Source organism: Lipotes vexillifer, unplaced genomic scaffold, assembly GCF_000442215.2.
Source record: "Lipotes vexillifer unplaced genomic scaffold, Lipotes_vexillifer_v1.1 scaffold397, whole genome shotgun sequence".
Lineage (NCBI taxonomy): Eukaryota > Metazoa > Chordata > Mammalia > Artiodactyla > Lipotidae > Lipotes > Lipotes vexillifer.
Window position 1 is genome coordinate 2,333,781 of NW_006772681.1, and position 15,287 is coordinate 2,349,067.

Here is a 15,287-nt window from a genome sequence, read left to right on the forward strand (position 1 = left end):
GTGGGATTTTGGTTCCCCGACCAGGGATCAAACCCGCGTCCCCTATATTGGAGGGCAGATTCTTAACAACTGGACCACCAGGGAAGTCCCTTGTTTGTTTTTTGTTTTGTTTTATTTTGTTTTTAACCTCTTGTTGTTTCCTCTGATTTCAGCTTAAATGTCACCTCCTCAGGAAGGCTGTCCCTGACCACTCAGGACTCCCTTCCCCCCATTAATCTCTTTCCTACATCACACTTAACCTAGCTGGTGATGGTTGGTTTTGTTGTTTATTGTCTCTCTCTTTCTCCCCTGCTCAACTGTAAACTGTTTTGTTCACTGTGGAATCTCCCAGCACCTGCAACCTCCCATAATAGGCTCTAAATAGATGCTTGTTGTACCTGGTATCCAGTCTCCAGTAGAGGCCCCTCACCTACATCCACATTGGTCTTTCTTGGGCAAATCTGATCAAGCTCCGTCCTGCTTCAGATGCATCAAAGACCCCTTGGTGCTCTGGGGGCAGAGGCCGGAGGAAAAACCAAATGCTCTCACCTCACATTCGGGTCCTTTCAGATCTGGCTCTGCGTCTTTCTCCCCACCCTGCCTCACACTCCAGCACTGACACTGTGGGCAGAGTCATTTCCCCTGTTTGACTTTTGCTTTATTTCTCAGTTAAGTTGACCAAGCTTCCTTCTGAGCCTCAGATTAACCTCGCTCATTTCTCATGTACATATCATTGCACGCCTCGTTTATCCATCAGGTGGCACCCTGTTAATTTCAGGTGCTCTTTTCTGTCTCACTCTGTTTCTCTTTCCCCAATCCAGGTGACTCCCACCTCCTTTTCCTCCCTGTCTCCTGTGCCCCTCCCCCACCCTACAAATCCCCTCTAAAATGTTTTCTTTGGGTCCTTGGGTAATGTCCAAACAGTCCCTTGAACAATCCTATGCTGGTTTTAAAATCTTATGCACGTTTTAAAATTACATTTAAGTTGTCAGGCGATAGCTCTCATTCTGTTTCTCCTCCCCACACCCCCCCACATTGTTTTTAATATCTATTTACGTTGATGCAGGAGCATTGAGTTCATTGCGTAAGAGTGCTGCATGGTATTCGACGGCATGCATGCTCACATTTCACTTATTCATTCTCCTTGTGACAGGCATGGGGGTTCCCTCCAACACCCTGCTCCCATCAGTGCTGCTGGCAGTGGACATGTCCTGCCTCTTCTGGGCTTGCCCAGTTTCCCTGGGAGATGTTTCCAGGTGTGGAGTTGCTGAGCTGGAGGGGCTTTACTTGTTCACAAGTACTGGCAAGTGCTGTCCCGCATGGGGGACCAGTCCATCCCTGATCACCCAGCGTATGAGAATTCCCCTTTGTCTCCATCTTTGCCAATGTGCGGTATTATCCATCTCTCTGATTGGCAATCTGATGAGTATAAAGTGGTCTCTTGCTTTTGCTTTCTGGACACCAGTGAGACTGATATATTGTTCTTGTTAGTTGAAATTCCCCTTTTGTGAATCTCCTGTTTATACACTTTGCTCATTCGCCTATTAGATTCTATAACTTTTTCTTGTAATATTTTAGATATTAATTCTTGTTTCATTTTAATATAGTAAAAATTCACCCTTTCTAAAAAATGAGTTTTACTAACACAACATTGTATTGATAAATCAACTATAGTCCAATATAAAATAAAAATTAAGAAAAATTTAAAAATAAAAAATGAGTTTTTTAAAATTAATTTTTAATGGAGTATAGTTGATTTACAATGTTGTGTTAGTTAAAAAATGAGCTTTAACAAACATAAACAATCATATAATCACCACTATAATCAAGACAGAGAACAGTTCTATCGTCCCCACCCCCACCCCACCTCCAGAATTCCATGATGTCCCTTTTACAGTCAATCTCTCTTCCCACCCCTAGCTTCTGGCAATCGCTAAGCTGTTTTCTGTCTTATAGTTTTGTCATATTCAGACTGTCGTACAAGTGGAATCATATAGTATATAGCCTTTTTAAGAAAAAAAAAAAAAATTTATTTGGCTGTGCCAGGTCTTAGTTGCGGCACGTGGGATCTAGTTCCCTGACCAGGGATCGAACCAGGGCCCCCTGCATTGGGAGCGCTGAGTCTTAACCACTGGACCACCAAGGAAGTCCAAGATATAGCCTTTTGAATCTGCTTCTTCCTTTGAGCATAATGCATCTGAGGTTCATCTCTCTGTTGTGTGTGTATCAGTAGGCAGTTTGTTCCTTCTTATTGATGAATAGCATTACATTGGATGAACAACCCACATTTTGTTTATCCGATTATTGTTTATTTTTATTTTTATTTTTTTATTTTTGGCTGTGTTGGGTCTTCGTTGCTGCGTGTGGGCTTTCTCTAGTTGTGGTGAGCAGGCTTCTCATTGCGGTGGCTTCTCTTGTTGTGGAGCACCGGCTCTAGGCGCACGGGCTCAGTAGTTGTGGCTCATGGGCTTAGTTGCTCCGCGGCATGTGGGATCTTCCTGGACCAGGGATTGAACCCGTGTCCCCTGCATTGGCAGGCGGATTCTTAACCACTGCGCCACCAGGGAAGTCCCCGATTATTGTTTAAAGGATATTTGGATTGTTTCCAAATGTGTCAGTTTGATTTTGATGACCTTGACAGTTTTGAGTAGTCCTGATCAGGTATTCTGCGCAATGTCTAATTTCTTGAACACTATGCTTTGAGTTTTGCAGGGCATCCCACTGTGATGCTCTGTGGACTTAATTTACCTGTGGACTTAAGAGCCAATTAAGCTGTTGTCTGTGAAGGGAGTTTCGTGGATTGTTTAAGGCACACCTTTTTTTCTGGTGCCTGGTGTGAATTTTAAGCGTCAATAAAACTTTACCTTCACTGACTCTCTGTTTCTCCCCTCATACCGTCTCTTTTTTTTTTTTAACTTTCTTTTTTCTTGGTTGCTTTTTTTCTGACTCTGTTTTATTTTAGTTCAGGCTATTCTCATGGCCAGCAATGATTGACAGTTGGTTTTATGGTCTGTTTGTTGATCTCTGTCAGGACACTGGGGGTCTGTTCTCTATCCAGTGGGAAAAGAGGGAGAATCTGATTTGTTAGTCTTCTTTTTTTTTGATAGTTTGCTTATTATTTGTGAGCTCAAATCAGTTAAGAAAATATTGAGAGAAATAGAAAGTATTGAAAGGAGCAGCCCATTGAGATACAGGCCAGTGGGTTTTTGTGTTTTTTTGGTTTATTTTGGCACATGGCTGAGGTTGTTGAACTGAAGCTGAAAGTTTTCAGTGTTTCTCTATGAGTCTGAAATATTTTATTACCTCCACAGAATGTTAATTAATAAGTCAAGTTATACCTCTTAAATTTAAGGTTTGTCTTGATTGGTTTATCAGAGCGAATGGGGCTTACATAAATATAAGGAAATACAAAAATTTCAAGAAAACAAAGAAATGGAAGTTTAGCAGTTTAAATATGCTAGCCTTTGAAGAGAAAAACAACAACAACAACTAAGCTTTACAAAAATGTTAGCTTAAGAGGGGTTTTTTTGGACTAGTTATTTGTTTTAACAGCTTTATTGCTATATAATTTACATATCATAAAATTCACCCATTTAAAGTATACAGCCCAATTAATTATAGTAGATTTAAAGAGTTGTACAACCACCAGCATAATCTAATTTCACTCTCCTTCTGCACCGTCCTTACCCCAGCCCTAGGCTGACACTAATCTACCTTATTCTCTGTAGATTTGCCTATTTTGGACATTTCATATAAATAGAATCATGCAATATGTGGTCTTTTGTTATGGACTTGTTTCATTTAGTGTAATTTTTTTGAGGTGTATCCATGTTGTAGCATGAATCAGTACTTCATTCTTTTTTTTTTTTTTTTTGTGGTTCGCGGGCCTCTCACTGTTGTGGCTTCTCCCGTTGCGGAGCACAGGCTCCGGACGCGCAGGCTCACACGGGCCCAGCCACTCTGCGGCGTGTGGAATCTTCACGGACCGGGGCACGACCCCGTGTCCCCTGCATCGGCAGGCGGACTCTCAACCACTGCGCCACCAGGGAAGCCCTAATACTTCATTCTTTTTATTGCTGAATAATATCCCAGTGCATGGGATATTATGCACTGGGATATTATTGAGTTGAGTTGTTTGTAGTGAGGTAGATGGACCTAGAGTCTGTCATACAGAGTGAAGTCAGAAAGAGAAAAACAAATACTGTATACTAACACATATATATGGAATCTAAAAAAAAATAGTGGTTCTGATGAACCTAGGGGCAGGACAGGAATAAAGACACAGACGTAGAGAATGGACTTGAGGACATGGGGAGGGGGCTGGGTAGGCTGGGACAAGTGAGAGTGTAGCATTGACATATATACACTACCAAACGTAAAACAGATAGCTAGTGCAAAGCAGCCGCATAGCACAGGGGGATCAGCTCGGTGCTTTGTGACCACCTAGAGGGGTGGGATAGGGAGGGTGGGAGGGAGACGCAAGAGGGAGGGGATATGGGGATATATGTATACATATAGCTGATTCACTTTGTTATACAGCAGAAACTAACACACCATTGTAAAGCAATTATACTCCAATAAAGATGTTAAAAAAATTTCCAGTGCATGGATATACCACGTTTATTTATCCATTCATCAGTTGATGGACATCTTGGTTGTTACTATTTTTTTTAACTATTTTGAATAATGCTGCTCTGAAGATTTGTGTTCAAGTTTTTGTGTGGATGTTTTCATTTTCTTCAGTATGTACTAGGAGTGGAATTACTGGGTCATGTGGTAACCGTATTTAACCTTTTGAGGAGCTACCAGACTGTTTTGCAAAGCAGCTGCATCATTTTACTTTTCCTCCAGGAGTGCATGAAGGTTCTACTTCCTCTGCATCCGCATCCTCCCCAGCACTTGCTGTTCTTTGTTTTTATTCTTATCATTACAGTCCATTTCCCTAATGATGTTGAGCATCTTTATATTTGTTTATTGACTGTGTGTATATCTTTTTTGGAGAAATGTCTATTCATATTTTGCCCATTTTACAACTGGATTGTTATCTTTTTATTAAGTTGTGAGAATTCTTTATATACAAGTCTCTTATCAGATATATGATTTGCAGGTATTTTCTGTTTCATTTTCTTTTTTTTTTTTTTTAGCGGGATCTTATTTCCCTAACCCGGGATCAAACCTGCGCTCCCTGCAGTGGAAGCGCAGAGTCCTAACCACTGGACCACCAGGGAATTCCCTTATTTTCATTTTCCTGATATGAATCACTCTATTCAAATTTTCTGTTGTTTCTTGTACTTCCTCAGAAAAAAAAATTCACCCATATTTTCAAATTTCTTGAGTTCTCTTTTCAACCTTTCAGTTACTTAATTAAACTTTATACCTAGTTAACAATTATTTATATTAAATAATCTCTGTTGAAATAACCAGTGTGGTTTCTGTCCCCCTGACTGAATCCTGACTGATACAAAAGTGTACTCCTTTGTGTCTGTTTTTTTTTTTTTTTGGCTTGACTTGATATTTGTGAGATTTATCCACATTGATGCATGTAGCTGTAGTTCATTGTCATTTCTTTGTCCATTTTGTTTGTGGGCAGATTGGGTTGTTTCTAGTATGGGGCTATTACAGTGGTGCTGCTGTGAACATTCTTGCAGCTCTCTTTTGGTGAACAAGTGCCCACATTTCTGTTGGATATGAACATACCTAGGAGTGGAATTGCTGAGTCATGGGGCAGATGTATGTTCAGCTTTAATAGATGCTGCCAGACAGTTTTCCAAAAAGATTATACCTGTTACACTGTCTCCTGTACTTTGTGAGAATTCTAGTTGCTCTCCATTCTTACTGTCATCCATGTGTAGTACTGGGTTTTTTTCATTGTAGCCCCTTTGATGAGTGTCAGCTCCATTTATTGAGTCCCTCCTTTCCCCACTGATCTGCCACCTATGTCATATAACAAGTTTCATGAATGTGTGGGTCTGTTCCTGGGCTCTCTATTCTATTCCATTGATCATTTTGTCTATCCCTCCACCAATATCACACCGTCCTGTTTACTATAGCTTCATACTAAGCCCTGAAATCTAGAAGGCACAACTTTTCTTCACTCTTCTTTTTCACAATTATCTGGTAATTTGTGGCCCTTTACTCTTCCATATAAATTTTAGAATCATCTTGACAAAGTTTTTTTTTTTCTTTTTTTTTTTTTCTTTCTTTCTTTTTTTTTTTCCTTGCGTTATGCGGGCCTCTCACTGTTGTGGCCTCTCCCATTTGCGGAGCACAGGCTCCGGACGCGCAGGCTCAGCGGCCATGGCTCACGGGCCCAGCCGCTCCGCGGCATGTGGGATCTTCCCGAAACGGGGCACGAACCCGCGTCTCCTGCATCGGCAGGCGGACTCTCAAGCACTGCGCCACCAGGGAAGCCCTTTTTTCTTTTTTTAAATTTTCTTTTTTTATTTTTGGCTGTGTTGGGTCTTCGTTGCTGCATGAGGGCTTTCTCTAGTTGCGGTGAGCGGGGCCTACTCTTTGTTGCGGTGCGTGGGCTTCTCATTGCAGTGGCTTCTCTTGTTGCAGAGAATGGGGTTTAGGCACCTGGGCTTCAGGAGTTGTGGCTTGCGGGCTCTAGAGCACAGGCTCAGTAGTTGTGGCACATGGGCTTAGTTGCTCTGCAGCATGTGGGATCTTCCTGGACCAGGGCTCGAACCTGTGTCCCGGGAATTGGCAGGCAGACTCCTAACCACTGCACCACCAGGGAAGCCCCTGATCCAGCTTTTTTTTCGTAGATATTCTTAATCCAGTTAAGGATATTCTCCTCTATTCTAATTTACTAAGAAATTTTAACATGAACAGGAGTTGATTTTTAAAAAATCATTTAAGGGCTTCCCTGATGGCGCAGTGGTTGAGAGTCCGCCTGCCAATGCAGGGGACGTGGGTTCGTGTCCTGGTCCGGGAAGATCCCACATGCCGCGGAGCGGCTGGGCCCGTGAGCCGTGGCCACTGAGCCTGCGCGTCCGGAGCCTGTGCTCCGCAACGGGAGAGGCCACAACAGTGAGAGGCCCGCGTACCGCAAAAAAAAAAAAAAGAAAAAGAAAAAAAGGGAGTTCCCTGGTGGCCTAGTGTTTAGGATTCCAGCCTTTCACTGCCGTGGCCTGGGTTCAATCCCTGGTCAGGGAACTGAGATCCCACAAGCCGTGTGGCTTGGCCCAAAAATAAAATAAATAAAGTAAAACATGTTTATTAAGTGTTTATATTTCTTCTGAGATTCTCTTTTCATATTATTTGCCCATTTTTTCCTACCATTGTCTTTTCTTTTTTGGCGGCCCTCACCAGGTCCTAACCACTGGACTGCCAGGGGACTCCCTGCCTTTTTCATATTGAATGGTTGAAGCTCTTTTTATAGAATAGTGTCATTGACATTTTTTATTAATCACGCTACAAATATTTTCTCCTGATCTGTATTTGGTTTTAACTTTGCTTATGGTTTCTTTAGCCCTACAGAAGCATTTAGTCTTCATGCATTTAAATCCACTGGTGTGTGTGTGTGTGTGTGTGTGTGTGTGTGTGTGTGTGTGTGTGTGTGTGTGTGTGTGCTGAGTTTTGTGCCAGACTTTGAAAGTTCTGGGGGTGCTTCACTGTTACCTCTAAATGTTGCCTGTGAGAAATAAAACATTAGCTGCTGCTGCTGCTTTTCTAAAAAGCTGCTGTGAGATGTTAATAAATTAATGAGTGAAAAACTGCCTTCCCCCTGGCTCCTGAGTATGTGCCACATGCACTCCTGCTCCCAGACTTTTGTTCAGGCCATTTCCATTCCCTGCAACACCCTTTCCCTCTTAGCGGCTCCTGCAGATTCCCCCTGGCCTGCTGGCCTGCCCTTCCACACGGAACACTTCCCTTTTCCCATCCCCTGGGTCCTGTGAGCCCCAGGCCAGCTCTGAAACCAGTGAGGCTGCACTGGTTCTGTCCCACCCACACCTGGGTGTGAAGCCTTCTCTCTCTGGGATAGAGGGGGAGTAGGCTTGTGACAAAACTGGGGGTTGGGGGCTTCCCTGGTGGCGCAGTGGTTGAGAGTCCGCCTGCTGATGCAGGGGACACGGGTTCGTGCCCCGGTCCGGGAAGATCCCACATGCCGCGGAGCGGCTGGGCCCGTGAGCCATGGCCGCTGAGCCTGTGCATCCGGAGCCTGTGCTCCGCAATGGGAGAGGCCACAACAGTGAGAGGCCCGCGTACCACAAAAAAAAAAAAAAACCAAAAAAAAAACTGGGGGTTGGGATCGAGGTTTGTTCCTGACCGCATGTCCCTGCCTTCTTTCAGGAAGGCCTTTGGTGCCACAGTGGCCCCGCCGAGTGATCTGTGACCCTGGTGTCAGGCCAGTGCTCTGGGAGTCCTGGGAGCTGGCTGCAGTGAGTGGGTGGCCAGGCTCAGCGTGGGGTTGGGGCGAGGGTTGCTCGGGGCCCACAGTCTGGGGTCAGGATCAAGGGTGCGGTGTGGTTGGGACTGAGTCTGGGGAGTGTTTGGGCCTGGTTGGGACTCATTTGGGGCTGGCTCCATCTAAAGTTGTGATCAGGTACTTGTGGGGCTCAATTTGGAGGCAAGAGGAGGGGTTTCATGGGGCTCTGACCAGGGCTCGGCTGGAAGGGGCCTGGAGCCCCGATAGGGGCAGAGGCCTGTGGGAGGTTAGTCCTCCTGGGCCAGTGCAGGATCCCCGTAGTGCTCAGTGCTCCCTTGGCTCTGATCTCAGACCTTTGTCATGCACTGTGGCTGGCTGGCTCTGGGTGACCCTTAGGGAAGGCAGCAGGACCAAGCAGGGTCCAGCACCTGCTCCCTGCTGGGGTCAGGTGGGATGTGTCCAGCCCTGGCCTGAGCCCCATGGAAGGTCCAGAGGCCAAGGTCCAGCTCTCTTTCTGCCCCAGACCCACTGGGTGACCTCAGGCAGTCCCTGTCCCCATTGACTCTCTGTTCATTCAACCATTATTTCCCCTCCTCTTATGCTCCAGGCACCGTGGTCAGTTTCCCCATCGTTCAGATGTAACAGGGATGCCGTCCTGCCTGTCTCTTGCACGTGTGGGATGTGAAAAGCTCTGGCTTGCTATGCTGCTGGTCGTGTGGCTGAACTGACCCTTCAGCTGTGGCGGGTGCAGCTCAGAACACACCTGGTAGCTGCCTGGAGCTGCCCGCAAGGAATCCATTCATTCTCATCTCCATCCCTGAGCTAATGGGATGAGCCCTTCTCACTGTTCCCAAAGCCTCTGTTCTTCCAGGACCACCTGAGTGACCCTGGAGATCCAGGCTGTGCTCCTGAACGCTGTGACCTTGACTGCTGCCCCCTCAGAGGCCCAGACCCCCCGCTGGGATTTGCTGTGGTGATTCCTGTGGGTCCTCCCCACTCTGCCCTCTCCCTCCCAGGAGGGATTTTCCCCTCAGCACCTCTGTCTGCTCCCCACTGCTGGTCTGGTCTCAGCTGAGCCTTCCCTGGGCCAGGGGCCGGGTTGGAGAGGATCGGGGCAGCCCAGGGGGCTGGAAGGAGAGGGTGGGAGGGTGTTTGGGGCATAGGGGCTCCTTTATTTCACCCCAGTCACAGACACACAGACCAAAGGCAGTGCTCAGCCTTCTATTAGACATTCTGCCTCGCCGAGACAAACACCCACCCTACATGCATCTTCTGGAGCACACTCCCGGCGGGGTGGCGCGTGTTCTGGTGGCTGGGCAGGGTGTAGGAGACAGGACTGGCATCCTGTCCTCTGAGAGGGGGCCTGGGTGAGGTTCGCGTGCTTGTGGCAGTGGCTGGGGAAGGGTTTTCATGCCCTGCACAGGGTTGCACGTGCAGTGGTGTCCCAGACCAGGACGCAGGGCCCTGCCCGTGGGGAGCAGCCTGGGAGTGGGCGGGCAACAGCCGAGGCCTGGGCTCTCTTGAGGGGCCTTCCCCTGGTGCTTCCAGGTCCAGCCTCTGGCCCAGTTCCCAAGAAGGTGGGGTTTCCTTGGAGGGTCACGGGGGGAACCCCCGCCTCACGTTGGCTCTGCCCCTTGCCTGGCACTGCACTCTCTCAGCCTGTTCTCTCCACTGGGAGCTGGGACCCTAACCCCTCAGAGGATCCTCTGAGGGGGGCCTGTGGGCTCGCGGGTTTGTGGGCAGAGCCAGTGCAGACAGTGTCTGAGGGGGCAGGTGACTGGGACGCGGGCCTGGGCACAGGGGGGCTGGGCTGGCCTAGTCATCTTTGTCCTTGGCACCATGTTTGAGGATGCGGGTGAACTCCACGTAGTTGAAGTTGCCTTTCTTATCAATGGGTGCCTCGCGGTACATCTCATCCACTTCCTCGTCTGTGAAGCGGTCGCCCATGGTGGTGAGCAGCTCCCGGAGGTGGTCCTCGTGAATGAAACCTGGGGGGGTGGGCAGGGCCAGGGCCATGAGACAGGGACTTGGGCCAGGACACACCTAACACCCTCTACCCCCGGGGCCCCCACCAGCCCTTTCAGACCCCAGAGGGGCCAGGAAAAGCCACAGCCCTGGTCTCTGTTCAGTTCAAGGTCGCCAGGGCCCATAGGGAAGAGTTCCGCCGTGGGACTGTCGGTGAGGTGTTTCTGCAGGGGACCTGGGGCTGGGGGGCGGTGCTGGCTATGTCCTGCTTTAAGAGCCTGAGCCCCAGAGTTCCACTGCCTGAGTTTGAATGCTGATCGCCCCCTTCTTTCTAGCTGTGTGACCTTGGGCAAGTTACTTAACCTCTCTTTGCCTGTTTGATCTGGAAAATGGGGATGAAAATATGCCAACCTGGTAGGGGACTGTGATGGCAGTCAGGAAAATGTTCTAACATGCTTAGGCCAGTGGTGTGCCTGTGGCCCCTGAGAAACTGCTGAAGCAACTACTGCCAGCGTTGCTCTGGCCTGTCCCTGGGAGAAACCAGCTGTGAGATAGAAGCCCTTTGGAAGATTTGAGGATGGGGGCTGGTTTCTGTACCTTGTTGGCCAGAGGGCCTGAAATGGTTTGGTGTCTGGAAGGGTAGAAAGCAGAGGCCTAGTGCATTGGGCCAACAGGTGAACTAGGAAATGGGAAAGCTTGGTGGATGTGGGCTGTTTTAGTCTCGCATTTAGGGGAGAAAACAAGAAAGTAGCATAGCTTTTATAGTTCTGGCAACAGAAATGGGTGATTTCTGTTCTGCCCTTTGGGGGCAAGGGGACTTGAAGTCCCAGTGCGGCCGGGTCCCCCCGGCATACATGGGGGTGCCCTGGGGGAGGTGTGCAGGCCCAGCCCTGTCCAGGCCTCCATCCAGAGGCTGCCCACCTGAGGCCTCCTCGTCGAAACAGGCGAAGGCGTTGCGGATCACATCCTCGGGGTCCGTGCCGTTCAGCTTCTCCCCAAACATAGTGAGGAACATTGTGAAGTTGATGGGCCCTGGGGCCTCGCTCATCATGCCCTCCAGGTACTCGTCTGTGGGGTTCTTCCCTGTGGTGGGAGGGCCATTTGTGCCTGCTGTCACCTCCCGTCCCCTCCCTCCTCCCTGTCCCCTCCCTTCATGGCCCCACAGACAGGAGACAGTACGTTTTGTAAACTGTAAAGCATCTCTCTGGGACGGCCGGCTCTCTGACTGCTCCCTCCCCGCTCTCCTGGCAGGTGGCCTTGACCACTTTCCTCCTCAGGTCTGGGGTCTGGATGTCCGCCACGGGTAATGCTCACTGAAGTATAAGGGCCTCCATCTGCTGACCGCTCACTGCGTCCCGTGCTCCATGTGCCTTATCGCTTTAACTTTCACCACCTGTGAGGTCAGCGGTCCTATCCCCCTTCACAGGTGTGGGACCTGAGGCCCAGAGGTTAGGACTTTCCTTAGTCACACAGCGAGTAAGGAGTAGAGCCAGCATTTGAAGCCAGGCAGCCAGGCCCCAGGTCCCAGGCACAGTTTCGAAAGTAGTTAAAACAGTGAGCTTTGGTGCCACACAAGCTAGGGTTTAAGTCCCAGCTCTAGGCCTGTTTCCCCTGCCTCTGAGGAGAATCGTGAAGGTGAAGAAGGCAATGGCTGTAAAATGGGCAGAAAATGATTGGCGTTGGCCCTATGGATTTGAATCAACTGCTGGTTTAAATCCCAACTCTACCACTTAGTAGCTGTGTGACCGTGGGCAGATTACTTAACTTCTCTGAGCCTCTGTTTCCTCATTTATAAAGTGGGAATGATAATCACACCTACCTAATAGGATTGCTTTGAGATTTAAGATAATACCTGCAGAGCTGCTTCTTGTTATTATTTTATTATTTGCTGCTCTTGTTTTTTTTTTGTTGTTGTTTGTGATACGCGGGCCTCTCACCGTTGTGGCCTCTCCCGTTGCGGAGCACAGGCTCTGGACGCGCAGGCTCAGTGGCCATGGCTCACGGGCCCAGCCGCTCCGCGGCATGTGGGATCTTCCCGGACTGGGGCACGAACCCGTGTCCCCTGCATCGGCAGGCGGACTCTCAACCACTGGGCCACCAGGGAAGCCCTGCTCTTGTTTTTTAACCTGAGGATGATGTTCCTTTTTTTTTTGTTTTTGGGCATGCCGGTGCGGCATGCAGGATCTCAGTTCCCCGACCAGGGATCCAACCCATGCCCGCTGCAGTGGAATTGTGGAGTCCTAACCACTGGACTGCCAGGGAATTCCCAGAGGATGATGGTCTTAACCAGAGGCCATGATTGATCTGTGGACTCACTGACACAAGCTACAAACAGGAGTGAGGATTTTTCTGGGTAGATGCCCAGGACTGTCATCAAGTCTCTGGGGTTGAGGGCCCTGGGTGCAGGCGCTGCCTCATAAATGGAAAGGAGTCTTCATGTCCCTGTCTCCTCTGAGCCTCACACACTCTGCTCTGTCCCCATGGGATGGCTGAGGCCTGAAGAGCTGTGACATGGGGACTCACAGCTGCTCCCCTCGCCAGGCCTCAGTCCTCCTTCCTGCCGGTGACCTCCTCAGGGAGGGAGCCTTCAGTTGAGTCTGGCCTGAAGCTGGGAGGGATGTGGTGCCGAGCGTGGGGGCAGCGTGTGACGTCAGCCCTCCTGCTCTCTCTACATTGCTTGCTCCTCCCACCAGACACCCTGGGGGTGCACACAATGGCCACGGTCACCATTGCACAGAAGGGGAGACAGGCACAGAGTGGGACTGCCCAGCTGTGAGGGGCAATGCCAGGGACTGACTCAGGCCTATCTGGCCATAGGCTGCTGCCTCTACTGCCAGAGACCACCCCCTCCCCCAGCCAGTGTCTGGCCCAGATGCTCTCACCTGGATGAAGGGGGCACCAGGAACTTGGGTTGAGGGTGGTTGTCTGTGGCTAGCACATGGGGAGGGATGTGGAAGCAGAGCCACAGGCTGGGGGCTGGTGTCTGGAGGCCTGGCCTCTGGGCCTCAGTTTCCCCATCTGAGCAATGGTGAGACACACTAGATTCCTGAGCCATTTCAGCTCTGATTCTGATTCTGGGGAAACCACTGGAGTCAGCCTCTCAGAGCCTGACACAGGTGACCTCTAAAGGAGGGGGGCAGATACCCTGGCCTCCCTTCTAAGGCCTCAGTTTCCCCATTGTACAATGGAAAGTCCATGCAGTTCAAACTTTCTTGTAGTTGCTGATCCCTTTCTTTAAATGAAATGGTACCAGGCAGCCCAATCCACAAATCTGCCTGAGGCAGTCCTGCCCTCAGGAGTGGGCCTGTCTGGGTTCAAGTCCACTGGCAAACTGCTCTGTGCCTCAGTTTCCCTACCTGCTAAATGGAGAAAGTGATGGCAGCTACTCTCCAGGGTGGGTGCCTCATGTCAGTGCACAGGAAGTGTTCTGTAAGGGATGAGCAGCCCCACTGCCTGCTCCAGCTGCAGCCCTTGCTGGGCCTACTTGGACTCCCACACCCCGCCCCTGCTCACCCAGCGAGGCCAGCATGTCATGCAAGTCCTCCTTGTCAATGAAGCCATCTCGGTTCTGGTCAATCATGTTGAAGGCCTCCTTAAACTCCTGGATCTGGGACTGGTCAAACATCGCGAAGACGTTGGATGTGGCCCGCTGTGGCCGCTTCTTGGTGGTCTTGGCCTTGGCCCGTTTACTGGACATCTTGGCTGCGGGCGTGTGGGGCTTTCCTGTAGGCAGTGGGTGTAAGTGGGAAAGCCTCCTGTGACCCCAGGCCAGAGAATCTTCTGGCCTGCCCTTGCTTGGCTGTCAGCGTCTGGGCCGGCCTCTGTGCTCCCATAGGCCTGGGGCTTCTGCCACCCAGCTCATCACAGCGCGTACGCGTTGGCCCTGTGTGATCTGAAACCACCTCCTCTACCTCTGAGTGAGTGTACTCATCTGGGAATGGGATAGGAGAGCCCAGCCAAGGGATTCATTGACTTAGTGCCCAAGAAGCCCCTGGCATGGTGCCCAGCACAGAGGAAGCTATTTTTGCTGTGACTGTTTGGGTGAGACACTTAGGATCGGGTTCGGTGCCAACCATTTCCGTGCTTTATCTCCTTTAAGCCTTAATAGCATTTACACTGTCCATCTCTGTCCGGCGGCTTACAAGGGGGGTTGCCTCCCTGCCCCCACCAGCAGGAAGGAGCCGGTCAGCGGCCCTGCATTCCTGACATTGCTCACCCTCTCCTCCTCCTCCACATCCCTCTGCCCTCCCTCCTCTGGAGGTTCTGGAAGGCCAGTGCTCTGGGCAGTCTCCCTTCCCCCCACCTGTCCACACTTGACCAGCCCCTTAGGGTGGGAGATAGACCTGATTTGGGCCCTACCCCTTGTTCTTACTCCTCAGTGCTCATAGGAGCACAGAGCTCCCCCCGGCTCAGAAGCCCAGCTTCCTGTCACCCTTGTTTAGACCTGGCCTCCGAGCCTCCAGCCTGTCTCACCCATTGCATACAGACCCAGACACTTCACCTTGAAACCCTTGAGGGTTCCCGCCATCCCCTCCCCTTCCCCAGCAAGTCTTGGCCCCTCAGCCTGGCATCAAAGGCCCTGTGTGAACCCCTCCTGCCCTGCTCTCTGACTGGCCATGGCATCCCTCATGGCGTCCCTCTTGCCATCTATGTCTGCTCCCCAGACACCCCCCCCGGCTTTCCTTCTTGGTCCTTCCCCCTGGAATGTCCTTCCTTCTCCAGCCCAGTTCTTCAGACAGCCCTTGGGGAGCAGTTCCCCCACCCTGGCTTTGACAGTAAGCACTTAAAGGTCTCTCTCCCTCACAATCAATCAGGGCTGGTGTTAAGTCCCCCGATTTAAACCTAAGCCCATGGTGGTGCTCATAGATGCTTGTTTAATGAATGACTGTGAAGGGCAACTGCAGCCAGTCTGCTGGCCCCACTGTACAGATGGGGAAACTGAGGCCCAGCAAGGGGCTCTTTCCCTGAA

At 50.1% G+C, this 15,287-nt stretch overlaps 1 protein-coding gene and 1 non-coding gene across 3 annotated transcripts in view; both read right to left on the minus strand.

Moving 5' to 3' along the window:
• Window positions 1-2,052: 2,052 nt before the first annotated feature.
• On the minus strand, window positions 2,053-2,125 carry TRNAG-CCC (transfer RNA glycine (anticodon CCC)). Its single transcript has one exon. It is a non-coding gene; the product is annotated as a tRNA-Gly (tRNA).
• A 7,435-nt stretch (window positions 2,126-9,560) lies between these two features.
• The window catches only part of MYL9 (myosin light chain 9), a 7,288-nt gene continuing 1,561 nt past the window's right edge, over window positions 9,561-15,287 (minus strand). Inside the window, exons 2-4 of one of the 2 annotated variants that reach the window (XM_007447745.1) lie at window positions 13,832-14,041; window positions 11,240-11,401; window positions 9,561-10,341 (exon numbers count right to left, since the gene is read on the minus strand). In XM_007447745.1, coding sequence (XP_007447807.1) covers window positions 10,169-10,341; window positions 11,240-11,401; window positions 13,832-14,015 — 519 coding nt within the window. In that variant the 5' untranslated portion in view covers window positions 14,016-14,041 and the 3' untranslated portion in view covers window positions 9,561-10,168. Of the gene's footprint in view, window positions 10,342-11,239; window positions 11,402-13,831; window positions 14,042-15,287 lie in introns of those variants that run through there. The other variant, XM_007447746.1, reaches the window with a different exon arrangement.